The sequence below is a fragment of the Macaca mulatta genome, chromosome 11 (assembly GCF_049350105.2).
Source record: "Macaca mulatta isolate MMU2019108-1 chromosome 11, T2T-MMU8v2.0, whole genome shotgun sequence".
NCBI classification, from domain to species: domain Eukaryota; kingdom Metazoa; phylum Chordata; class Mammalia; order Primates; family Cercopithecidae; genus Macaca; species Macaca mulatta.
The window spans coordinates 34,383,973-34,410,624 of record NC_133416.1 but is presented as its reverse complement, the minus strand read 5'-3'; the positions used below and the strand labels follow the sequence as shown (position 1 = coordinate 34,410,624).

The 26,652-nt window shown below is 40.7% G+C and overlaps 1 protein-coding gene across 6 annotated transcripts in view; it reads right to left on the bottom strand.

Annotated features, from left to right (window-relative positions):
* The window catches only part of BICD1 (BICD cargo adaptor 1), a 267,827-nt gene that overhangs the window by 147,627 nt on the left and 93,548 nt on the right, over positions 1-26,652 (bottom strand). For all 6 annotated transcript variants that reach the window (XR_001447966.3, XM_015151410.3, XM_077953838.1 and 3 more), the window contains exon 2: positions 14,661-14,873. Coding sequence is in view for 5 of the 6 variants with exons in the window: in XM_015151410.3 (XP_015006896.1) it covers positions 14,661-14,873 (213 nt within the window). In the remaining variant the exon portion in view is untranslated. The remainder of the gene's footprint in view (positions 1-14,660; positions 14,874-26,652) is intronic.

The window sequence follows — 26,652 nt, the reverse complement described above, 5'->3', positions numbered from 1 at the left end:
GTAGAGACAGGGTTTTGCCATGTTGCCCAGGATGGTCTCAAACTCCTGGGTTTAAGTGATCTGCTCACCTTGGCCTCCCAAAGTGCTGGGATTACAGGCATGAGTCACCATGCTCAGCCTAAATATGCTTTAATTTTTGAAGTTTTCTCCAAAATATTTGGGATTATGAAGATCCTGTCCCTTATTATCTCCCCAAAATAACCTCAAAAAGGCTAAAGATATTTTTGAATAAAGAGCAACTGACATCATTTTGTGAGCTATTAAAAAGCTATTGTATTCTTTCTCATTGACAAATATAATACCACTTTCCAAATCATGGAAAAAAATATTTCCAAGTCCTTAAAAAGAGAAATTAAATGTCCATGCTCCTTAAAATAATGCATGCATTTTATGACCAATCAATATTCACTGGTTCTATGAGCAGATGAGATGACAGCAGTCAGCATGATAATTTCACAGATGTGTATACTGCACCTTCCTTTAACGGAAACCTGACTCTCCCTTGAGGACACTGTTTCCCCGCAGCCCTCTGAAGTGCTGACTATTTCACTCCCATACCACTGGGCCTGAGACAGATGCCCCTTTTGCTCCATGTGGCTGCTTTCATTCTCCCTCTCTCCTCTCTAAAACTCCTGTGCTTTAAACCTCATGTCATCGGATTCTATCATCCGCTATCCAGCATTGTTACTGTGACCTACCAAACACCAACTCATTCCCCTTCATTTCTCATTGCCATTGCCATCATCTCTAGAATTTCTGGTCTTAATTCCTGGCAGTCTCAATACCCACAGAGATGATCTCAATTCTTGAATTCCTATTTATTTATTTGCTCCTTTATTTATTTGAGACAGGGTCTCATTCTGTTGCCTAGACTGGAGTGCAGTGGTGTGACCTTGGCTCACTGCGGCCCCGACCTCCTGGGCTCAAGCGATCCTCCCATCTCAGTGTCCTAAAGTGCTAGGATTACAGGCACGAGCCACTGCACCCAGCCCTGAATTCTTCTTTTCGAGGGATCTTCTCTCCTACGGCAGGCACTCACTCCCACAACTCCCGTGGTTCACTCTCCCGGGTGATTATCGCCCACTTTTGTCCCTTCAAATCTCAGTCCCGCCCCTACCTTCCCTCTCAGCTGCTGACCTTGCTTCCGCCGCAGCGAGGAAATGGAAGCAGGCTGAAGAGGATTCACTTCACTCACATCTACCCATGTGCTGGCATCCGCATCCACATATTCTGCTTTTCCAAGCATTCCCCTATGTTAAATTTTCTAGCTCCTTCTAAGGGCAATCCTCCATTTTTGACTAGATTCCATCCCTTTCTCCTTTACTCAAGGAAATCAATTGCTCTAGGCTTTCTTGTCTTTTCTTCTTACATCATTAAAATTTCCCACTTTATGGGGTCATGGCCATTAGCATTCACAAATGTTATTTCTTCCATCTTAAAAAGGAACAAAACCCAATAACTTGCATGTGAGCCCATCTGTCCCCTAGCTACCTCCTCATTTCTTTGGTCCTATTTGCAAACAAACTCCATGAAAAACACTTCTATTCTCTGTCTGCAATTCCTCTCCTTTTATTCTCTCTTAAACCTACCATCCTCAGGCTTCTTCTCCCAACACTCTATGGAAACTTCTCTCACTGAGGTGACCAATGACCCTTTGTTGCTAAACACAATGGTCAATATATGTCCTCATCTTGCTTGAGCTGTTAGCAGCATCCACACTGTTGATCATTTACTTCCCGGATACCATTTTCTTATTTGGATTTCAGAAAACATTCTCTACTTTCTACCTCACTACTAGTTTTCAGTCTCCTCTACCAGTTTCTTTTTTTTCCCCCTCACCTCTCAATGCTGCAGTGACCCAGGGCTCAGTGCTTGCCCTTTTCTCTCTACATATCTGCCCTTGGTGATTTCACCAATGCCACAGCCTTACATAGCATCCATCTACTGATGGATCCAAAAATTTTTTGTTTTTGTTTTTGTTTTGAGATGGAGTCTCACTCTGCTGCCAAGGCTGGGTGCAGTGGCACAATCTCACTGCACCTCCACCTCCTGGGTTCAAGCAATTCTCTTGCCTCAGCCTCCTGAGTGGCTGGGATTATAGGCGCACACCACCACGCCTGGCTAATTTTTTGTATTTTTAGTACAGATGGGGTTTTGTCACGTTAGCCAGGCTCGTCTCAAACTTCTGGCCTCAGCTAATCTGCCCACCTCGACCTCCCAAAGTGCTGGAATTACAGGCGTGATCCCAGGCGCCCGGCCAGGATCCAAAATGTATACCTCAATTCCCAGACCTTTCTCCCAAAGTCTTGGCCCTTATTACCCACTATTCACTAAACATCCACAGGTGGACCTCTAATAGAAATTTAAAACTTAACGTGTTCAAAACTGAACTTCTGACCTTCCTTCCTTAAATGTGCTTCATTGGAAGGTCTTCCCATCTCAATTGATAACTCCATTTTTCACGTTGGTCAAGTCTGAGGGTTTACTCAGACTAGAGTTCTTTTCTCATACCTATCTCTCATTCTCTACATTCAACCCATTAGAAAATCCCATTGGGGCCACTCTCAAAAATTATTCAGAATATGAGTACTTTTCACCACTTCTGCCCATCATCCTGGTCCAAACCACCATTTTTGCATATCTGGATGACTGCAGTAACCTCACATTCCTATCCTTGCCTCAATAAAGTCAGGTTACTCCTTTGCTCAACACCTTCCTGTAGCTTCTCATTTCACTTAAGATAAAAGCCTAAATCCTTTCAATGGTCTACAAGGCCTTACACGATCTGGCTTCCTGTTACCTCTCTGACTTCATGACAGTGTGTATTGGTGAAAGGATAGACACACAGAACAATAGAGCAGAATGCAGATTCCAGAAATAGACCTACACAAACATGGCCAATAAATTTTGACAAAAGTGCAAAGGTAAGTCAACGGAGAAAGAGTAGTCTTTTCAACAAATGGACAATTGGACATTTATATGCCATAAAAAGGAACTTCAATCTAAACTGACTCCTTTATGCAAAATTGAACTCAAGGCCCTGCATCAAAAGTCTTAGGACCCCTTTCCAAGAGACCACGGCACTCAATGAGAATCACTCAAGGAGTGGCAGAGTGATCAAGAACACCAAGAGCATCCTAATGTCCTATGTCCATGTGGAACTTATGTTCAATGACATGAACAATTTGCCAGAGTCCTTCAAAGGGACCAAGAAAGCCATCGTCTACCTTACACCTTACCGCTCATCTTTCTGTCCAAGAAGAAGAACTCCATGATGGCCTTCGAGATGCCTTTCCACCTGATGAAGGACTGTGACATCAACCAGCCTTTTTGCTGCAAACTACTTCAAAAGAACAGTGAAGGGTGAAGCAGGAGATGGCTGGGAAGGCTGGGCTTCATACAAGTTAACCTTATAGCAGTTTGGACAATGAATGCTACAGGTGGCATTTCAAGCCTCCAGGGGTGAGGCCCCCAACAGACCCTATGGGTACTCTTACATACCCAACAGAGCCTATGTCTTTCCTCTGCCAATCACCAATGGAACATACCTTTGCCCTTCTGGCTGCCCCAATCCACAGTCCCCATCTGAGTTCTATCCAGGACCTCCCATGGTGGATGGAGCGATGGGATGCCTGCATTCTCTGTCACTGCCCTATCTGGGCTCATGGAACCTCTGGTCAGCGGCCCCATTGGCCCTGGCCCCTCTGCTCTGGCAGCTAAAGTCAGAGCTGCAGAAGCAGCTGTCAGTGCTGGGCAACCCACACAACACCTACATACTGAGGAACCAGCCTCTGCCGCTACACTATTACAGCTCCCTCCTCTGAAAATAAGAAGATGCAGTAGACTCCCTCCCACCTCCCTGTTTCCCAGCCTCTTTGCCTGCTCCTACCCCTCCCCTTGGGGCAGCATCAGAGGTGAGGGGAGGCGACGGAGGGCCTTGTTCCTCCTCCAAGTCTGACTGTAAAGTTACCAGCAACTGGTGATGAAGGAAGAGAGAGGCCCCTGGCCGCTGGAGAGGTGCCCCCCAGCTTCCCACACTAGCTCAGAATCCAGGGCGCTGCTCAGCCATGCTCCTGTTACCATCTTTAGGGCTCTTTTCTGGGGCACAGGTGTCCCCCTTGTTCTATTTTTGCTCTAGTAGCTTCACATGGAGGAGGTTCTCCAGCCACCTCCTCCTTCACAGTCCATCCAGCTCCCTTGGTCTGGCAGCCACTTTACACTCAACCTCCTGAGCTGTGTATCTTCCCCCAGGACCTCCCCAGGCCCTCCTCACATGCCTTCCCCTGGTCTGTGCCAAGCTGTGGAAGGCCACCATCCAGAAACTGTGAGCCCACATTCCCTTCCCAGCCAGGCTCCAGCCCCAGGCACACTGGCCTTCCCCGTCCTTGAAGAGTTCCAGGGGTTGGGTGGTGTCAGGAGCAAGGCCACCACATCTGGGGAGGAAGCCCCTGTACTTCCCTGCTAGTGTTTCTGGGATTTCTTTCCTATGCCTTTTCTCCTCTCCCTTCCGTCTAGAAGAGTCTTCTCAACTGGGACAGGAGAATGCATGTCTGTACCATCATGGAATTTGAGGGCCACTAGGTGGCTGGGAGAAGGGTCGCTGAGGCCTGGGGCCTGGCCTGGCCCTGTGGGATGCCCATGGCCTGCTGGCCACTCAGCCTGCACTCTCCCTTTAAGCTTCATGCCTGGCTGGTGATATGCTCCCTGGATGCACGGAAATTTGCTCTCATTTTTTCCCAGACTAAGTGTGAAGTGAGAAGATGGTTATTTAAAGAGAATTCTCTAATTATTTGACAAAAATCCAGTTAATATATTAATATAAAATTTAAAAATAGGTCAGGTGCAGTGGCTCACGCCTGTAATCCCAGCACTTTGGGAGGCCGAGACAGGTGGATCACCTGAGGTCAGGAGTTTGAGACCAGCTGACCAACATGGTGAAACCCTGTCACTACTAAAAATACAAAAATCAGCCAGGCATGGTGGCATGTGCCTGTAGTCCCAGCTGCTTAGGAGGCTGAGGCAGGAGAATCGCTTGAACCCGGGAGGTGGAGGCTACGGTGAGCCGAGATCGCGCCACTGCATTCCAACATGGGCAACAGAGCGAGACTCCGTCTCAAAGCAAACAAACAAAACAAAAAAAAAAACAAAAAACTTACCTAGGAAAAGAAACACCCAATTAAAAATGGGCAAAAATCTTGAAAAGACAATATACCAAAGAGAATACATGGAAGGCAAACAAGCACACAAAAAATGTTCAATATTCTTAGTCAATAGTGAAATGCAAATTAAAACCATAATGAGATATCACTACACACCTATTAGAGTTGCTAAAATTGTAAAAATACTGTCAAGGCTGGGCCGGACGTGGTGGCTCACACCTGTAATCGCAGCATTTTGGGAGGCCGAGGTGGGTGGATCACCTGAGGCCAGGAGTTTGAGACCAGCCTGGTCAACACGGTGAAATCCCGTCTCTATAAAAATATTAAAAAATTAGCCAGGTGTGGTGGTGGGTGCCTGTAATCCCAGCTACTTGGGAGGCTGAGGCAGGAAAATCACTTGAACCCCGGAGGCAGAGGTTGCAGTGAGCTGAGATCACGCCATTGCACTCCAGTCTGGGCAACAAGAGCAAAACTCCGTCTCAAAAAAGCAAAACAAAAACAAAAACAAAACAAAACAAAAACAACAACAAAAACTGTCAATACCAAGGGCTGGAAAGAATAGGGGCAACAGGAACTTTTACACATTGGTAGTGGGAAAGCAAAATGGTACAGCTGCTCTGGAAAACTTAACCATACACTTACCATATGACCTAGCATTCCCACTCTCCTAAGTATTTACTCTAGAAAAATGAAAACGTCACAAAAACATAAGTGTACGTGAATGCTTATAGAAGCTCTAGTCGTAATCACCAAAATCTAAAAACTACTCAACTGTTCTTCAGTAGGTGAACTGATTAACGCAACCACAATATATCTATAAAGTGGAATAATACTCAGCAATAAAAAGGAACAAACTATTGACACATGTAACAACTTACATGAATCTCAAAGGCATTATGCTGAAAGGACCCAATCTCAAAAGGTTACATACTGTTTTATTCCACTTATATGACATTCCTGAAAAGAAAAAGAAAAAAAAAAAAAAAACTATAGTGATAGAGAATAGATCACTGGTTATCAGAGGCTGAGGTAGGAGTGGCTTTGACTACAAAGAGTAGCACTGACCAAGAGAGGTTTCTGAAGTGGTGAAACTGGTCTGCCTCCTGATAGTGGTTGTGGCTATATGAATCTATTTACGAGTTAAAATTCATGGAACTGGCCAGGCGCAGTGACGCACACTTGTAACCCCAACACTTTAGGAGGCTGAGGTGAGTGGATCACTTGAGGTCAGGAGTTCGAGACCAGCCTGGCCAACATAGTGAAACCCCATCTCTACTAAAAACACAAAATTTAGCCAAGTGTGGTGGTGCACACCTGTAATCCTAGCTACTCAGGAGCCTGAGGCAGGAGAATCGCTTGAATCTGGGAGGTGGATGTTGCAGTGAGCCAAGATTGCACCACTGTACTCCAGCCTGAGTGACAGAGCAAGACTCTCTCTCAATAAAATAAAATAAAATTGATAGAACTGTATACACACAAAAAAAAATTCTATGAGCCTAAATTGCAAACTAATCCTTACAAACAAACCCATTTTGTTATCTGATTTTCCCCAAAAGCATAATCAAATCACAACTATTAAAAAATGAATTGTCTATATTTTGTTAAGACTTTGCTTTCAAATTCCCAATGGCATTAATAGACATATTTGTTTACTGTAGCTCAGCAAGTGTTAGAAAGAACTTTTCAACCAAAAGAAATATAGCTCTCTCCTGTGGAATCGCATATGTGCTGCAAGTTTGTTGAGAGAATTAAATGCAATAATGAATGTAGTAAAGTGCTAAGCTTCATACCTGGCATATGGTGAGCTCAATAAATGTTAGCTATGATATTATGATCAGTTACGTAAATCAGTTAAAAACAACGGAAGTTCTCCACTGTTTGGTGCACTGCATCATTCCAGAGAGGTACGAGGTCCATTCCCACCAAGTATGGAGAGGAGGAGAGAGACAGGGACAGGCCAGGAAACACAAAACTTTCCAGCTAGAGCCAAGCCATGCCTTCACAGAAATGTCAGCTTCACTCAGCTGTGTGTAACCACAGCTCCCAATGACCATCAAACACTGTAAGAAATACTTTGGTTTTTACCGGATACATTAAATAATTCAATCTTTTCCCTATGATTCAGGTCATCGGCAAGAACATCCAGTGCTGTACTAGGTAATAATGCAAGGATTTTTTCATGGACTAGCCAGATATGAAAGGGTGTTTATAGTGATAGGAAGATACCTAGATGGCTCTCCTCTTTGTAAATGTGTGTTCCATTTCCTCTTTTGGTGTCAGGATGTCAGCCATGACTTCTTGCTACTGTCGGATGGTGCTGAGGCCTCCTATGCTGCTCCAATCAAATAGAGCTTCTGTTTTCCTATGTGTGAATAAGTTTGACAACCAAACTTTGAAACAGTAAATATCATTTACAAAGTCCTCTATTTCTTATAAGACACTTTCATGGAAAACATCTCATTTTATCTGCATAAAAATCATGAGGTGTAGGAGAGGTGTTAGTATGATAATGTTTATACAGGAAATGAGAAGTTTAATCACACAACCGGTAAAATGGCTGAGCTAGGACCTGAACTCAGAGTTCCTGATTTCTGGGGTTTTTTTGTTTGTTTGTTTTTGTTTTTTTTTTCAGACAGAGTCTCGCTTTGTCGCCAGGCTGGAGTACAGTGGTACAATCTCAGCTCACTGCAACCTCCGCCTCCTGGGTTCAAGCAATTCTCCTGCCTCAGTCTCCTGAGTAGCTGGGACTACATGCACACGCTACCACGCCCAGCTAATTTTTGTATTTTCAGGAGAGACGGGGTTTCACCATGTTGGCCAGAATGGTCTCGATCTCTTGACCTCATGATCCGCCTGCCTCGGTCTCCCAAAGTGCTGGGATTACAGGCGTGAGCCACCACGCCCAGCCCAGAGTTCCTGATTTCTAATTCCACACTATTACCAAATCTCCTATGTATCAAATACAGGCACATCTTATATTATTGTGATTAGTTTTATCGAGCTTTGCAAGGTTTTCTTTCTTTTTTTTCAAATTGAAGGTTTGTGACAACTCTGCATTGAGCATGTCTATTGGCTCCAGTTTTCCAACAGCCTGTGCTCACTTTGTGTGTCTGTGTCACATTTTGGTAATTCTTGCAATATTTCAAGCTTTTTCATTATTATTTTATCTGTTATATTGACATGAACCACATCCATATAAGACAGTAAACTTAACCCATAAACATGTGTGTCCTGACTGCCCCCCTGACCGGCCATTCCCCATCTCTTTCTCCTTGGGCCTTCCTATTCCCTAACATAAGACAATATTGAAATTAGGCCAATTAATAACCCCACAGTGGCCTCAAAGTGGCCAAGTGAAAGAATCATACTTTCAAGGAAAGGAAGAAATGATGAAGCATATGCCAAATTAGCCATGTTAAGTTAGCTAAGTTAGCTAAATTGTGAATGCAAAGGAAAAGTTCTTGAAGAAAATTAAAAGTGCTACTCCATTGACACATGAATGATAAGAAAGTGAAACAGCCTCATTTCTGACATGAAGAAAGGTCTGGATAGAAGATCAAACCAGCCAAAGCCTAATCCAGAGCAAGGGCTCTTGTTAATTCTTTTTTTTTTTTTTTTGAGACAAAGTCTCTTCCTGTAACTCAGGCTGGAGTGCAGTGGTGTGATCTCGGTTCACTGCAACCGCTGACTGTTGGGTTCAAGCGATTCTCCTGACTCTAGCTGGGATTATAGGCGTGTACCACCACACCCAGCTAATTTTACTAAAAATGTAGAGATGGGGTTTCATCATGTTGGCCAGCCTGGCCTCAAACTCTTGACCTCAGGTGATCCACCCGCCTCAGCCTCCTGAGTAGCTGGGATTACAGGCGTGCACCACCACGCCCAGCTAATTTTACTAAAAATGTAGAGATGGGGTTTCATCATGTTGGCCAGCCTGGCCTCAAACTCTTGACCTCAGATGATCTACCCGCCTCAGCCTCCCAAAGTGCTGGGATTACAGGCATGAGCCACCGCACCCGGATGCCTCTCTTCAATTCTACGAAGGCTGAGAGAGGTGAACATGCTGCAAAAGAAAAGTTTGATACTAGCAGAGGTTAGTTTATGAAGTTGAAGGAAAGAAGCCATCTCCATAACATAAAGCGCAAGGTGAAGTAGCAAGTGCTGACGTCATTAACTGATGCAGTAAGTGATCCAGCAGATCTAGCTAAGATCATTGATAAAGGTAAACTAAACTAAAAAATAGATTTTCAACACAGACAAAATAACCTTATAGAAGAAACCTTGTAGAAGAAGAATTTTTAAAAACACACAAATTTATTGATCATAGTTCTGCAGGCTGAAGATCTAAGATTGAGGTGCTGGCAGGTTCAGTGTCTGGTGAGGGCTGCTCTCTGTGTCCAAGATGGCACTTCGTTGCTGTGCCTTCCAGAGAGGATGAATGCTGTGTCCTCATACGCTGGAAAGGACAAAAGGGCCAAAAGGCCTAGCTAGTTCCTTCCAGCCCTTATATAAAGTCGCTAATCTCATTCACCAACTAAGTGCCTGACCTCTTAATATTATCACATTGATGATTAAGTTTCAGTGCATGAATCTGAGAGGGGCACATTCAGACCATAGCAGCTATCGTATTAAAACTTCATATACTTTTCTAGAAATTTCATTAGCTTGAGGCAGGGTTCGGAAGAGGGAAACCTGTGCTCTTGGCAGCTACGGTGACATGGCAAAGAATGGCACATCAGAGCCAGTGTTCCTGAGTTCAGATCACGGCCTGTCACTTGGTACCCATGTGCTCTGGACAAGTGATCTGACCTCTCTTTGATCCATGTGCCCCATCAGTAAAATAGGGGTAGAATATAAAAGGAGTTGCCTCAGGAGGGTTGTTAGAAAGATTCAGCAGTTAAGGCATGTAAGGTATTTAGAACACTGTCTGGCACTCAATAAATGTTGTTATTTTCACTTTAAATTATAGGCTTAATCTCTACTAAGGTCAATAATTCATTTGATAACTCCAATCTTCTGCATTCCACCTGAAGGCGCCTATCTTATGTGACATCTTTTTATCACATATATACCAGTTCTGGTTAGGAATACTGCATAACTGCTTTGTATACTTTGTAAATATTGCAGTGAATTCTAACATATCTTTTTTTTTGAGACGCAGTCTCGCTCTGTTGCCCAGGCTGGAGGGCAGTGGCCAGATCTCAGCTCACTGCAAGCTCTGCCTCCTGGGTTTACACCATTCTCCTGCCTCAGCCTCCTGAGTAGCTGGGACTGCAGGTGCCCGCCACCTCGCCCGGCTCGTTTTTTGTATTTTTTTTTTAGTAGAGACGGGGTTTCACTGTGTTAGCCAGGATGGTCTCAATCTCCTGACCTCGTGATCCGCCCGTCTCGGCCTCCCAAAGTGCTGGGATTACAGGCTTGAGCCACCGTGCCCGGCCAATTCTAACATATCTTATATTGGAGACATTAACTGGTAATTGGGAGCATTAAGTTGTAATAAGTTTCATTAACCTATTTTATGGTTTCATTAATGTGGATTTTAGTTTAGTTTAGTACAAATAAGTATAAAAGTAAATATATTCTAGTATATTATACCTACAGGTTGAAGATAGAAAAAATGAAATTCAAACTTATTTACTAAATATCTGTTTACACCCTACAGCAATCTGCTTTCTTTATGCTCTTACCAAAATAATGCTGTGTCAAGAGAACTCAGAGATTTCTTCACTCTGTCTATGATTGGCCCTGTAGGATTAACTCCTAATTAGGTTAAGTTTAACTATTAATTTGGTTCTCCAATTTGGGTGACCAGTTTTTCTTTACACTCTCTGGATTTTATAAAATTATTATTGTTGTTATTATTTTTGAGACAGAGTCTCGCTGTGTCGCCAGGCTGGAGTGCAGTGGCACGATCGCGGTTCAATGCAATCTCTGCCTCCCGGGTTCAAGCAATTCTCTGCCTCAGCCTCCTGAGTAGTTGGGGACAGGCACCCACCACCATGCCTGGCTAAATTTTTAGTAGAAATGGGGTTTCACCACCTTGGCCAGGCTGATCTTGAGCTCACGACCTTGTGATCTACTCGCCTTGGCCTCCCAAAGTGCTGGGATTACAGGCATAAGCCACCACGCCCGGCCTGTAAAATTATTTAAAGCAGTTTACCACTAAATTCATATGTACAATAAGGCTAATAAAAATGTTTAAAAGTGAGAAATAGATTTTTAAAAAAAACCTAGGTTAGTGTTTTATACTTAAGCATAGCCCCAGAGCTTCTTAACAGTCAAGGCAGAAATAAAAATGTGTAATTCTACTGCCTGATTCATATCATGATAGAAAGAATTTTTGAGGTGATAAATTCAAAGAGATATTTATCTCATGTCTCTTACCCTAAGAATATAGATCTACATAATGAGTTATATTGTCAATGATATTTTTGGAGGACGCAGAACATTATTAATGATAATTGCTTATGTTTATTACGTATTCACTCTATATCAATATAATCTTAATATAAATTTTACAAACATCATGAATTTAATACTAAAACTTTCAGCAGAGCTGACTAGAATACTGATTTTCTAAAACCTAATTCAGTAATTTTTCCATTTTTCACCATACTATCCTGTAACTACTATTTATGGAAGAGAATTTGACATTGTAATCACACACAAACACACACACACACAGGTAAATCTTTCACACTGCACCCAACACATATGCATGCACACACACCTTTGCCAGGACAACAATACTACTGAAACAGGAAATGAGTCCTTTTAGTAAAGAAAAATGATCCCATTAAGTTATTAAATACACAGCTTCTATCAAACTGATCATTTACTATATTTTGGGTTGGTTATCCTTGCACATTTCTCATGGTCCATTATGTCATAACTGTTCTAAGTTACATGATCTCTCTTCCAATCGCTGTACATCAGTTAATGCATATAGTACAAAAAATAAAACTGAGCTTACAAGGAAATCAAATCTGAGATTTCAACTTAATACCAACCATTAAAAGTCTGTTATCAATACACCAAAAAATAGAATTTATTCCTATTCTCCTTTTATGTTAGCTCTAAATGTTAATAATAATTCTTTTAGGTACAGCGAAACAAAATGTATCTGCTGGATTAAAAACAAAAACAAAAACTCAGGGTTATAGTAATATTACCAGCTCTCACCCCATCAGAAAGAACATTAACAAATACATTGTTGGCACACATGAAACACAAGACCTTTTATTTTCTTTTAGTTACCTGACAAATCTGAAGAAACACATTCATAGGCTAAAGTGCCTCAAGCTGTTTTAGATAAAAAATACCTAAATGTGGATATAACAAGTTATTCTCTTACTGCAAATCTACTATCGAAAATGCATAAAAATTGAAGGGTCACAACCAATTGATTTCTTCAGGAGATCATGGTGCTCATAGCAATGTCCCAATTGTGAGCCTTCCTCAACTCTGACAGGCCAAAAAATCTAAATTAGTGGTTCTTAAAATGTGGTTTCCAGAGCAGCAGCCCCCACATCACCTGGGAACTTGTTAGAGATGCAAATTATTGGGTCCTACCTCGATCTACTGAATCAGAATCTCTGGGAGAGGGCCCCATGTTCATGGGCTGATGAGTTCTCCAGGTGATTCAGATGTTCCTTCAAGTTGGAGAACTGATCTGAATGAAAGGCTCTTCAATTTGTTTTTCTTTTGCTGCCTCCATTCATTCCTAACTTGTAACTTCATGCTTAATTAACTTCTGCCACTCATCATAAATCTACTCATTGGAACTGCCCTCAAGCGCGGCTGTGTAAGTGAGGATGCTCCATCAATCATCACCACCTTGACTCACCCAGAAAAGCATCTGTGGATTCCCTGCCCCATCCTCAACCTTGGCTGTTCTTGGCTCAGCTGCAGCTGCTACACAACGGGGATTGCAGCTTTCAGAGGATCCACCCAACTAGCCATCAAGACTGCTCTACTCATTGGTCACATTCTTCTCCATAAACCACCTACATGCATGTGCACATGGTCCTCATGTTGCCTATGCCACGCCCTCTCTGCCAACTTGCACGTGACCCTGCTGCTCATGGCTGCTGAGGTTGCTCCCTGCAAATGTTTAGTGACTTGCTTAATCCAGAATGGTGGGCTTTGGCTCCACATGACCCTCTGTCCACTTCTGCAGTGGATGCTGGAATGTGCCACTGCACTCCAGATTGGGCAACAGAGTGACACCCTGTCTCAGAAAGAAGGAACCAAAGAGTAGCTGGGGTTTTAATAGTTGTTCACGTCGGAGGGAAATGAGGAGGCCCTGGTATCCTGAAAACTGTCTCATGTTCTTCTCAGTACTCAACACTAACTTCCACTTGACTGGATCCTTTCTCTGTCTTCACAAGTCATATTGCTATATTTGGGCATATCCAAAGATAATGAGATAAGTAAACCAGAAACCTTGCTGTCAGTATTCATTAGTTCATTGTAATATGAACATGTGTAAATGTAAATTATCTAGAAAATTCCAATAAATTCCGGACAACTTATATCTTGTAAAAGTGAAACCCTATTTGCAATATGTCACTTATTTCAAATGTGGATTACTTCTCTTATAGTTTACAATATTGAAGAATATTTTCATCCTACATATTTCTATCACTAAAATGCTCAACTAGTGAGCCCATTTGGTTGTGGACCTGTCAATCACCACTGCATTGGTGTAGGAGTTAGAGGACGTCTGCGTCTCTTCTACAGTTTTCATATCAAAATACGGAGTGAATGATTGAATATAGTTTCCAAAAATGCTGTTACAGGGTTTGATGGATGAAGCTACTTTTGGCTATCTCTGTTTCCAACATCATCCACTAAACGATGACTCTGCCAGTCTGAAAATGATATGGCAGGTGATGCTGCCTTGGAAAATCTAACAAGGAATAGTGAGTTCGGTGGATGCTCAACACTCACAGACCGAGAGAGACTCCCTGACCTAATTCATTCCAGCCGTAATTTGCTGCCTTCTCTATAACGAGAAAAATAGTTTGGGGATCTGCATCACCAGACTCGAAGACTTCTCAGGACACTCGCCTAGGCTGTCATTCCCTGTGAGCAGTGTCCTGAGCCAACACCACTGTCAGCTGGAATTGGGGCTGATACAGAGCATTAGAGCCAACCGTTCTTCTCCACATTGTATTAAACCAGGTAATGCAGGGAGGAAGTGCTAAGGTCACTGTATTTTTAAAACACCTTTGCAGAAATAGTAAGGCCAATTCCCAAGTCCACAATACATACAAAACTTAATTCTCAAGAAACAATAAAAGAGAGAAAAGCTCATCTCAGAACAAGCTAGCTATCATTTCACTAAAAAATACGGAAAAGTTGCTAGCTCAGTATTAGTTGTTTTGTGCTTAATACAGCCCCTCTGATTAAATAAAAAGTGTTATTCCTCTCTGCTATGGAGAGAACTTTCTTATTTCTCCCTCTCACAAATCTCTCATAGGGAATTCGTTTGTTTACCTCTTTCAGATCCTGCACGACAGCGGTGAGCCTCTCATTTTCTGCCTGTACATTAGTGACCACAGCCCGGCTCTGTTTCAGCTCATTCTGCATCTCCAAGATCTTCCCCAGATAATAAGCCTCCTTTGATGCTGACTCCTGCAGAAGTGTTTCCTCCCGAGTCTCTCCATCTTCAGCAACCTTCCGGTGGATGGAGAAGGACTGCCCAAATGCCTGCAGAGTATGTGGGAAGAAACAGAGTGCACAATGAAATGAATCCTAGCCCTCTTTTCAGACTTGGCAAAATGTTTTCTTCTGCTTATATGTGTAAGAAAAGCTACTGTGCAAGACCCCCGAAATATAACAGTCTAGCAGCTCTCACTGATGCTTGAAATAATTCAATTCACTCAACAAGGAAAAAGAAAATTTTAAAATACCTTGCGAAAAAAGATGTAATGCATTAAAGAAAACTTGAAAAACGTTGCTTGCTTTATGTTCTCATTTTTTTCGACAACTCTTATCAAGAAATAGTTCAGTGCTAATAAGCCCATCAAAATTCATGTCATCTTCATTTTTTAAAAAATTCCACAAATATTTTACAAAAAAGAAAGCAATCATTTAGTATGCTTTCTAATATATTGGCAGTAAGGACAGTCCAATTATAAACAGTATCCTTAAGAGTTAAAATTACCAAACAGCATTTAAATTGCCCAGTACCACAAAAAAAGACACTGAATATCATCTCTGTATGAGAAAACATATGTGTCTGTTTATTTGTGCAAAAAGAAGTACAGGAGAAAAAAAGTAGAAACTAAACTGGTTACTTATGGGGTGGGTGGGAATGGGGTGGGAAGAATGGGAGAGTGAGATGTGACAGAAGGGATAAGGTGGGATGACACTTTTCTGAAATGCCTTTTCATATAGTTCTTCTTTCTTTTTGAGATGGAGTCTAGCTTGTCACCCAGGATAGAGTGCAGTGCTGTGATCTGGCGCTCCTGCAACCTCCGCCTCCTGGGTTCGAGCAATTCTCCTACTTCAGCCTCCCATGTAGCTGGGACTACAGGCGCCCACCACCACGCCCAGCTAATTTTTGTCCTTTTAGTAGAGAAGGGGTTTTACCATGTTGGCCAGGCTGGTCTCAAACTCCTGACCTCAAGTGATCCAACCGCCTAGGTCTCCCAAAGTGCTGGGATTACAGGCGTGAGCCACCGTGCCCGGCCCCTTTTCACAGAGTTCAGACTCTTAAGAACTATAGTCATGTTTCACATCCCCCAAATAAATAATAATTAAAACCAACCTGTCGGTATTGAGGGAACCCAAAATGGAACACAAACAGTAACAAAAGAACCTAGCTGTATTACAAATGAAAAACAACAGCCACCATGAAAGAGGTAAGAAAGAAAATATCGGCCGGGCGCGGTGGCTCAAGCCTGTAATCCCAGCACTTTGGGAGGCCGAGACGGGCGGATCACGAGGTCAGGAGATCGAGACCATCCTGGCTAACACGGTGAAACCCCGTCTCTACTAAAAAATACAAAAAACTAGCCGGGCGAGGTGGCTGGCGCCTGTAGTCCCAGCTACTCGGGAGGCTGAGGCAGGAGAATAGCGTAAACCCGGGAGGCGGAGCTTGCAGTGAGCTGAGATCCGGCCACTGCACTCCAGTCTGGGCGACAGAGCGAGACTCCGTCTCAAAAAAAAAAAAAAAAAAAAGAAAGAAAATATCTAACCTAATTTTGGAAATCAGTACTTTTATTATATATCTTAAGACTAGACAAAAAGGACTGTACCCAAACACTATATAGTCTTTCTGGTAAACTTGTTTCTCATAGGGATTATGGAAATCACAGTTCTGAAACTTCTTTACATATATACTAGGGTTCAGCAAATAAGTAAATCTATTGTAGATAATGAATGCCAGGTTTCTAATTGTTGGAGAAAAAGCCGCGAGTAAGGAAAAAGAGATATCTAAAAGGAAACTAGTGGTATTGAGTTGTAAGTGGAAGTATCAGTAAGTGGATAAACTTATTGTTTTTAATAGGTAGATAAATATTCATAGGTATACAGATATGGAGAGAGAGGGAGAGAGAAACATGTTCGTGTATGTGTATATACAGACACATTATTTCCTAGCACTGTAAGGAGAGGGCCTAGAAGCAATGATATACCAGTAGCAATGAGCATATCCAGCACCCAGATTTTGTTTCTAAATACCAATCTCCAGTGCAAAGAACTAGGGTCTTTGGAGAAGTTACTGATTCTAAGACTGACACATCTTGTGATGCCAGAGTTACAAAATGCATTTAAAAGATGACGGGGATGTGTCAAAAGGAGACAAGAGCCTGTCTGATGGGGCTTCCAATGGCCAAATCTGAGATATTTTGAGAAAAAAATTATAGTAATTATATCTCCACATTAACACAATAAATGAATAAGTGGCAGAAGAAAGAACAGCTCTTCCTTACAATAGAATTCTAATAAAATAGAAGGAATGATGGAAATAAAATGTATCAGCATTTTAGCAAACATTAATAATCGTTACAGGTAAGAATCATCAATAGAATCTAAAATTAATAGGCAAAAGTATGATGAGAAACAGGATGTTTGCAGAGTCTTAAAGCGTCTCCCCCCAAGGTACTTATTAATTCTAATGGGAAAAATAGTAACTTTGCAGTGGAGAAACCTGGTAGACACCACCTTATCTAAGTGACCAAAACTTAGATCAACAGCAATGAGACATACTGACATCATATACCCTCTGATATAATACTTTGGGGGCCGGGGGCAGTGGCTCGCATCTGTAATCCTGCTCTTTGGGAGACAGAGGTGGGAGACAGATCATCTGAGGTCAGGAGTTCGAGACCAGCCTGGCCAACATGGCAAAACCCTGTCTCTACTAAAAATACAAAAATTATCCAGGTGTGGTGGTGTGTGCCTGTGGTCCCAGGTTCACAGGAGGCTGAGGCAGGAGAATCACTTGAACCCAGGAGACGGAGGTTGCAGTGAGCCGAGATTGTGCCACTGCACTCTAGCAAGGCAACAGAGGGAGACTCCTTCTCAAAAAAAACAAAAAACAAAAAACAAAAAACCACTGGGAAGGGCACAACGTAACTTCAATGGTAATTCTTATCCTAAGAAAACATCAGACAAACCCAAACTGGGGATGTTGTACAAAATCACTGGTCAGGACTCTTCAAAAGCAGGAAGTTGCAAAAATTATAGAAAGACTCCTCCAGACTAGATGAGACTAACAAGACATCACAATTAAGTGTTGTATGGGATTCTGGATTGGATCCTGGGCTTTAAAAAGGACACTAGTAGGACAATCGGCAAACTGAAATAAGTTATTTAGGTTAGTTAGTGATGCTATTGTACCAACATCAATTTCTGTTTCCTTCACCGTACTACGGTTATGTAAGATGGTAACATTTGGGGAAGTTGCATCAAGGGTACATGAAAATCAGTGTAGTATTTTGGGGCAACTTTTTTCTAAGTCTAAAGTTATTTCAAACAAAAAGTTAAAAAATAAATAAATGTAGTCTCTGCCTTAAAAGAGTTGATAGATTTGGTGAAATACTGGCACACAGAGTTATGAAAGAAGAGAAGGACACGAACACCAAGGAGATACTATATTCAATGAGAAGTACTGTGGCTTTCTGGCATAACTTGTGATTTTATTACATTTTGAAATTTAAAATGTCATAGCAGGCTAGACCCGGTGGCTAATGCCTGTAATTCTAGCACTTTGGGAGGCCGAGGTGGCAGATCACTTGAAGTCAGGCATTCGAGACCAGCCTGGCCAACATCACAAAACTCCGTCTCTGTTAAAATACAAAAATTGGCTGGGCGTGTTTGTGCATGCCTGTAATCCCAGCTACTTGGGTGGCTGAGGAAGGAGAATCCCTTGAACCTGGGAGGTGGAGGTTGCAGTGAGCCAAGGTCACGCCACTGCACTCCAGTCTGGGCAACATAGCGAGACTCTGTCTCAAAAATAAAATAAAATAAAATAAAATAAAATAAAATAAAATGTCGCAGCATATTGCTTCTGGATTATGCTATCATCTATAAAAAGATTAGGCTGGAATGAACCTGTGAAACTTAGTTTCATATTTGTTATAAACCTTAAGGCGGAAAAGATATGTGTTAATCAATGTAAGAAACAACTTATAAAAACAATCTGGAACTCCTCCCTAAATTACACTCACAGAAACAGAAATTTAAAAAAACAAAAACAAAAATAAAAAGCACTTAAAACCCATGTCTGAGTTAAACTACCTTAGAATCTTGACATGGATCAAAATCAAAAGATAGTCCCTAAGCATCAATGAGAGAAATATTCCAGTATCGATGTCCATCTGTACATACAGAGTAAAATATTGCTGGTGCCTGGCTTGTTCAGTCTCTCAACAGAAATTCTTATTTGAGTAGTCAGATTTCCAGATGTGGTGATGAGCACAGGTACTCATGAATAGATGAGAAATTATCTTTGCAGATGATGTTGACTTTGCGCTTGCATCAGTAATGATCAGATTCTGAGGTCAATTCTGAATTCAGTACCCATTAAAAGGCCTCTGGAGGGGAAGCGTCTGATAGCCTCTCTCCCTGTCCCCACTGTGGCCTGCTGAGTCTTCAACAGATCATCACCCTGCACAGGACTCCTCACTATATAGTCAAGTATTAGTACAATTTAAAATTAGCATGAACTGTCAAGAACCCCAGCTGGCTTTTTTTTTTTTCCACAACTGTTTCCCCATTTCTACGTACAGGAAACTGGAAATGTCTGTCACAAGGCCATTTCCTTCACTCTGCCAGAGTAAAAGCAATAATTTGGCCATTCTGTGGCTCTCGTATTTTTCGCAGCACACAGGCAATGCTCTCTTGCCAGCTAAAACAACCCCTAAAGTCTTAAGAGCAAGTGACTTTATTATTCCACCCTTCCACCCATGATTTAAAGTTTTCAAAAAGTGTACTCTGGATCTAGCACCAAAGGAGATAAACATTTCAGATACAGACCCAGAATAGATTTTCAAAAAAGAATCAAGAATTGAAATTGCAAATATCCAAATGTTGATAAATCCTCCATTCATATTTATTCCAGTTCAGAAACCTTAACTGAACATATGGGTTTCCAAAATTAGCCATGATATTTATGAAGAACTTGGCCCTTCACTGGACCTGATTTGAAAAACAATGAAAGTATATGAGGTTATCCAAGGACACTAACCATCATGTTTTTTACTTGAAATAGCAAAATAACACCAATCCCGCACAAGCTCAAGGTGTCTCATGATCCGCATTTGAAAATCCACTGAGAACTAAGAACACTACTCAGAAAATGGCTGCTTTTAAGAAAGGGAGGGGGAAGGAGGAGACACTCCTATTTTAATCTAATTCCTAACTGTCAGCAACTAGAATTGGGCATGACACCCAACTGACATCTATCATCTGGCTACTTGTTAAAGTTGATTTACCAGACTTGTCTGGCTCCACCAGGTACCTCCTTCCTCCATCACCTCCTGAATATCTCCTGACAAAGCCAGGCCTGATAGAAGGGAAACAATGTTTTTCAAGGTTACTGAAGTTGCATTTTTGGCTGAAATCATAAAACTAGCTTCAATCTGTATTTATAGGAGCTTTAGGGTAGTCGTGCTTCTAGTTATATTTTGTTCAGATCGCAAATTCCTTTTAGGTACTGCAATCATTTCAAGGGTAATTTTTGTTTAAAATAAGTTGAAGTAAACTGACATTTTTCTATATACGTTTAGAATGTATTATGATTTCTTGTCATGCCTGTAGCTATAATTGCACAACATCACTTTTAGTATATTCCATTGCATGGAGCAAATTTGCTTTAAATTAGATGTGACTAAGTCCAGTTAGCTATGTAATAAGTACTTTGTTTTCTCCTTCTACTTACATGACTTCTTAATGCAAAGAAAATTGATATTTTATGTGTTCATATTCAGGATGATATGTTAACTAATAAACAGAAATTTCTTACCCATTATTCTTTATAATATGAAAGATAAAAGAAATAAAAATTTGACTAGTATATTTAATATCACTTTATCTTTAAAATGTTCTCTTTGGTCACAGAATTTTCATTCGTTCATCTTAAGAACTGTGGCAGAACGTGTACTAGGTCACCCAATGACATTAGACAAAATACTTTTGATTTGAAACTGCAAAATAATACTAAAATTCATTCGTTCATTTGTTATTCATTCACTCGGCAAGTATTTACAAAGCACTGTACTATGACAGGCACTGCTTTAGGCACTGGAGGATTCAGCTATGTTCTGGGAAAACAAAAAACAAAAAACTGTGATCCATAGCATGTATTCTAGTGGAGCATAAACAAATCATTAGGTGCATGGCGTGGCATAGTGTTGAAAAAGTTCTGAGAAGAAAATGGAGGCAAGATAAGAACATAGGCTAGCAGTACCCAATGGAACTTTCTGTGATGATGTATCTGTGTTGTCCAATATGGTAACTATTAGCCACACGCGGCTACTGAGCTTTTGAAATGTGGCTGGTATGACCAAAGTACTGAATTTTTTATTTTATGTCATTTAATTAATTTTAGTTGTCATATATGGCTAGTGACTACTATGTTGGACAGGAATAGAGGGCAACCCAGGTGTGTTCAGTGGGAACCTCATATAGAAAGGGCAGTCAGGGAAGAGGTGACCTTTGGGCAGAGACTGGAACAAAGTGAGGGAGTGACCTAGAACCTGGCCTTTCCCCCAGAGAAGAACGAACCTGGCCTTTCCCCCAGTGCTTACAGCACTGCTATGGTGCCTCTTTAAAGACAATCACTGGCCATTCTTTATAGTCTCTTCTGAAGTATTTTAAGATCTGAGTGCTCCAGAGGATATTCAGACATAATCTAACTTGTAGGAAGAAAAAGGTTGCCTAGTGGCCTGACATGGTACTCCCTCCCCAATGAACTGGTTTACTTTACTTGAACACATAACAAAAATTATCTGACCAATTACCTTTCTGTTGCCTCAGCAGACAGGAAATTCAGCATTAAATGCTCAATAGCAATAACGAAAATACCTTAAGGTTTTGGTGTAATTATCTCTGTTTTCTCTACATTGTTCTGCATTTTTATTGTGCTTATCCCATTGTATTGGTTTCTTCTACTTCAAACATTTTTGGAGTAGAAAGCATATGAGTTATAATCACATCAAATGGTTAAAATGATGCTTCATTACTGTTTGTTTTAAACGAAGTCTTAATAAAAATCCTTATTAAGGCATGGAATTTGAGAGTTTAAGAGGTATGAAAGCTCTTCTAATGATTCATCCTTATTCCATGAAAAACACTGAGCCCAGACTGGGCGCGGTGGCTCACGTCTGTAATCCCAGCAGTTTGGTAGGCCGAGGCGGGTGGATCACCTAAGATCCACCTGGCCAACATAGTGAAATCCCATCTCTATTAAAAATACAAAAATTAGCCGGGTGTGATGGCAGGTGCTTGTAATCCCAGCTACTCTGAAGGCTGAGGCAGGAGAATTGTTGAACCCAGGAGGCAGAGGTTGCAGTGAGCCGAGATTGTGCCACTGCACTGCAGCCTGGGCAACAAAGTGAGATTCTGTCTCAAAAAAGAAAAAAAAAAAAGAAAGAAAGAAAGAAAGAAAACACTGAGCCCAAAGGATCTGATGAAGCACAAAAAATAGGAAGAACCCAGCTAAACATATTAGAACTGACTGAGAAGTGTCTCTCCAACTACTGCTGCATATTCCAGCAGCAAAGAGTCTTAGAGAGTAGATTCAATTAGAAAAGAGGAGCTCACAGGAGGCCAGGCGACCCAGAAGTGCCCAGCCAGGAGAAACCAGTTTCCATGTTGCATATGGCTCAAAAGTTAATAGGAGACATTAGGTCTCCCTGACAGATGCAAGCCTGATCCTTGAAAGGGCAGATGTACTCATAAAAGGCCAAAAGAAGTTATGAGTGTGGGCTCCTGAGCTGGACCAACTCTGCCACTTACTGTGTGACATTGGGCAAATTACATAACATTCTGTGACTCCATTTTGTCATCTGTAAAATGGGGATAATAATAGCTTCTTTCTCATACTGCCATGAGGCTTAAAAGAGAAAATCTATGTATCACTTGGAACAGACCTTGGTACAAATATAGTAAGTACTCAATGACTGTTGGCTATTATTAGCAGAAAGACGACATGCTTTGGAATCAAATCCATTGGGGTTTAATGCAAATGCATTTGGGTTTAAATCTGCCTCCTCTGAAATCTTTGGCAAGGTTTTTAAGTTCTATGTTTCAGTTATCTCATGCGTAAAATGAGAACAATAACATCTACCTTAAAGGTAAGAAGAGCCTAGTCCTAAAAGGCAAGGATATCAGATAAGAGATATAAAATTCGTACCAAAATGCCTCGGACACAGTAAATGCTTATTAAATATCAATGCCAATCCTCTTCTCTTCCGACCTTGGAAAGTCTCAGATTGAACACGGGCAAGTTGTTGCTTCCTCTGGTGTAAAGGTTTTCCTTGGACTTATCCAAGACTCAGGTGGCCGTTCACCTCATTATGAGAGCAGCTCCCTACTCATTTGTGAAAGACTGAACCTCCTGCTAGGAAAGGAGTCCTGACGTATCTTTCTCATTAAGTCATTAAAAATGTACAAGGACAAACACAGAGAAACTTCTCGAGGCATAGGCTCTTACGGTTTATATTAGCAAAGGACGCAGTTTTTTGTTTGTTTTTTTCTCTTAACGGGAATTTTTAATTCTTTCTTAACTTCCTCAGTGTTTTCTAGCTTTTAACCTAACTCCCACCCAATTATAAATTCCATCCATGTGGGAAACACAGAATATCTAATTACCAATTTTTGATTCTCATTTTGTATTCTGAAAACCATTTTTCAATAATCATAAAAACAAAAGACATGCATTTTAAAAGAGATTTTTTTTAAATCGATCACATATTCTTAACTGATTTAATCATCACATTACATGCCTACCGAGTATCATTCAAGTAAATAGCATATCATATTTTCTATACTTCTTAACTAAATATTCAATGATAACCTGGTGTTAATACCCCAGGTTTTTCTAAGATAATACCCAATAGCCTATTATTTAGATATATATTTATTTAAAGCCTGGATTTTTTTCTAACCCTGATGGTTCGTAATTTGTACCTCTATTTGCTTAATAAACTCCCTTTTCAACTGTTCAGAGAGTTTTTTTGTATTTTGTGGTTATATATCGAATATGCACAAAAAATTTATGACAAAATATAAGCACAAAATGTAACATTAAAATAAATTCCTGTAGTTTAAGAAAGGGACCAAGACCCACTAGCCTCAAAGGCTGTCTGTCCTTCCTCGGTCCTCTCTCTCTCGTTGTACCCTTGGCCACTCCCCAAGGAAACACTATCCTGCATTTTGTATTACCATTTTCTTTATAGTTAACCATATATGTATGTTTCTATAAATAAAATGCTGTTTAATATTGTAATAAAATACTGTTTGTAAAATTCATATGATGAAATCCTTCCATATGCACTCTTTTGCAATTTGCTTTTGGAACTCAACTTTAAATTCCGTTTATTCATTCTGATTAATGTAGGTGCAGTTACATTAATGTAGCAGATAAACTGCAGCTACGTTAATGTAGTTTTCATTGTTATAGTCTACTGGATATATACCTCATATTAATAATCCATTCTCCTGACAATGGATGATTGGATTGTTTCCAGTATTTTGCTATTATAAACAATGTAGCTATGAACACTCTTGGGCATATCACTTAGGTTAGTACTTTTCAAAATACATTTGCTGAAGGAAGAGTTTTCTTTCTTTCTTTTCTTTTTTTTTTTTTTTTTTGAGATGTTGTCTTGCTCTGTCTCCCAGGCTGGAGTGCAGTGGTGTGATCTCCGCTCACTGCAACCTCCACCTCCCAGGTTCAAGTGATTCTCCTACCTCAGCCTCCTGAGTAGCTGGGATTACAGGCATGAGCTGCCGCTCCCAGCCTGGGAGAGTTTTATTTCTAATCATTGTGGGCTAATGCTTTTTATTTGTGAAATACAATAAAAATAAATTACTATATGCATATTCCTACCATGTGATCCAACCATTCCACTCTTAGGTATTTATTTATTCAAGAAAGCATGTGATCACATAAAGATTTATACACAAATTTCATAGCAGCCAAAATGCAAACAATTGAAATATCCATCAATTGGTGAACAAAAAACCAAGTTGTGACATATCCATACAATGGAATACTAATCAGCAATAAAAAGGAGTAAACTATTGATATATCCAACAACGTGGCTGAATTGCAAAATACTATGCTAAGTAAAATAAGCCAGACAAAAGCAAGAGTACATTCAGTAAAATTCCATTTACATGAAATTCTAGAGAATGCAAACGAATCTATAGTGACAATAGGCAGATCAGTGGTTGCACTGGGGAGGGGACAGGAGTGGAGGATTATGAAGAGATATGGAGGGGCATATGGGAGAGATTACAAAAGGACGAGAAAATATTTTAGAGAGTGACGGATATGTTCATTATCTTGGTTGTGTTGATTTCACAAGTATATACATATGTCAAAATTGACGTATAATAAATTGCACAATTTAGAGTGCAATTTGATCAATTATACATCAACAAAGCTGTAAAATCATAAATATTAGAAAAATATGAGAAAAAAGCACAAAATACAAGGCTCAATATTTCCATCATAAAATTTGACATAAAATTGTATTTCAATAATTTAATCAGAAGACAAGTGATTACAAAAACTGTACCATTATTCACTGAAAGCATGATTCATATAAACTACTTATCTTGCTGCAGATCTGTAGGAAATAATTTGCAAACCAGCACTGGCCCCCAGGTACAATTTGAGTAGCATTATCCTAAGCCACATGTGCAAGAGTTTCTCAAGCAGTGGTTCTCAACCTTAGGAACCCATTAGAATCACTTGGGGAGCTTTTTAAAAACAAAGACATAGAGATTCCATCTCCAAATATTCTGAGTTAACTAATTTGGCAAAGAGATTCCCAAATATTCTTGGTTCAAGGGACACTACTAGGTGGCTCAATTTTTTCAGGGTTCTAGGCACCCCTAGAACAAATTCCTAACAATTCCATTTAAGTAGTTAGGTCCAAAAACCTCAACAAGTCTTTTTGTCCTAACAACGCAGTAGCTGTTTGAAAAATCTGTACGAAAATACCAAAGAAAAAAGTTTTATTTCATTCTTAAATAACCTCAATTACTTATTAATGGAATGTGTGCACTCGTTGGGCACTACACAACTTCTTAAACTTTGGAATCATATTGGACTCTACCACCCTTATTTCCTCTTCCATATTGATTTTCATGATACCTGCTTTTTGTTACAGCAACCACTGAAAACCCAGCTGTGCATAACAGAAAGGGATGCTGTGTGGGGGGTAACACTGAGACTGAACTGAACTATCTTGAGCTAGTAATTCACATTGTGTTCAACAGATGCCAAGTAACACCGTGTTCCCCTTGAACATTTAAGATACCCCATGGTCTTCTGTGAGTTTGCTGTGGTTCCCCAGGGCATCTTGGCATACCATTTGGGAATCACAGGTCTGGGGTAAGGGCCAGGTGTAAGTATTTCCGACATGCTCATTTTGGGAGGCTAATATATGATGCCAGGCTTGAGAAGCATTGCTCTGGAGTGTGGGCAGTGTTGTAGATTACACACAGCTTCCACTCTTCCTGACAAGGCTGAAGAGTTCTCCAAAGTGGCTGTACTAATTCAACTGCCACCAGCGGTGTCTAAGGGTTCCCGTTTGTGACTCTACATCCTTATGGTTGTTTTTTAAGACTTAAAAATTTTGGCCACCCTGGAGAGTGTGAAACAGTATCACCTGGTGCTTCTCATTTGCATTTCCCTGAGTACTAATAAAGTTAAGTAGTTTCACATTTTTATTGACCATTCACATTGTCACTTTTTTTTTTTTTTTTAAGACAGGGTCTCTCTGTTGCCCAGGCTAGAGTGCAG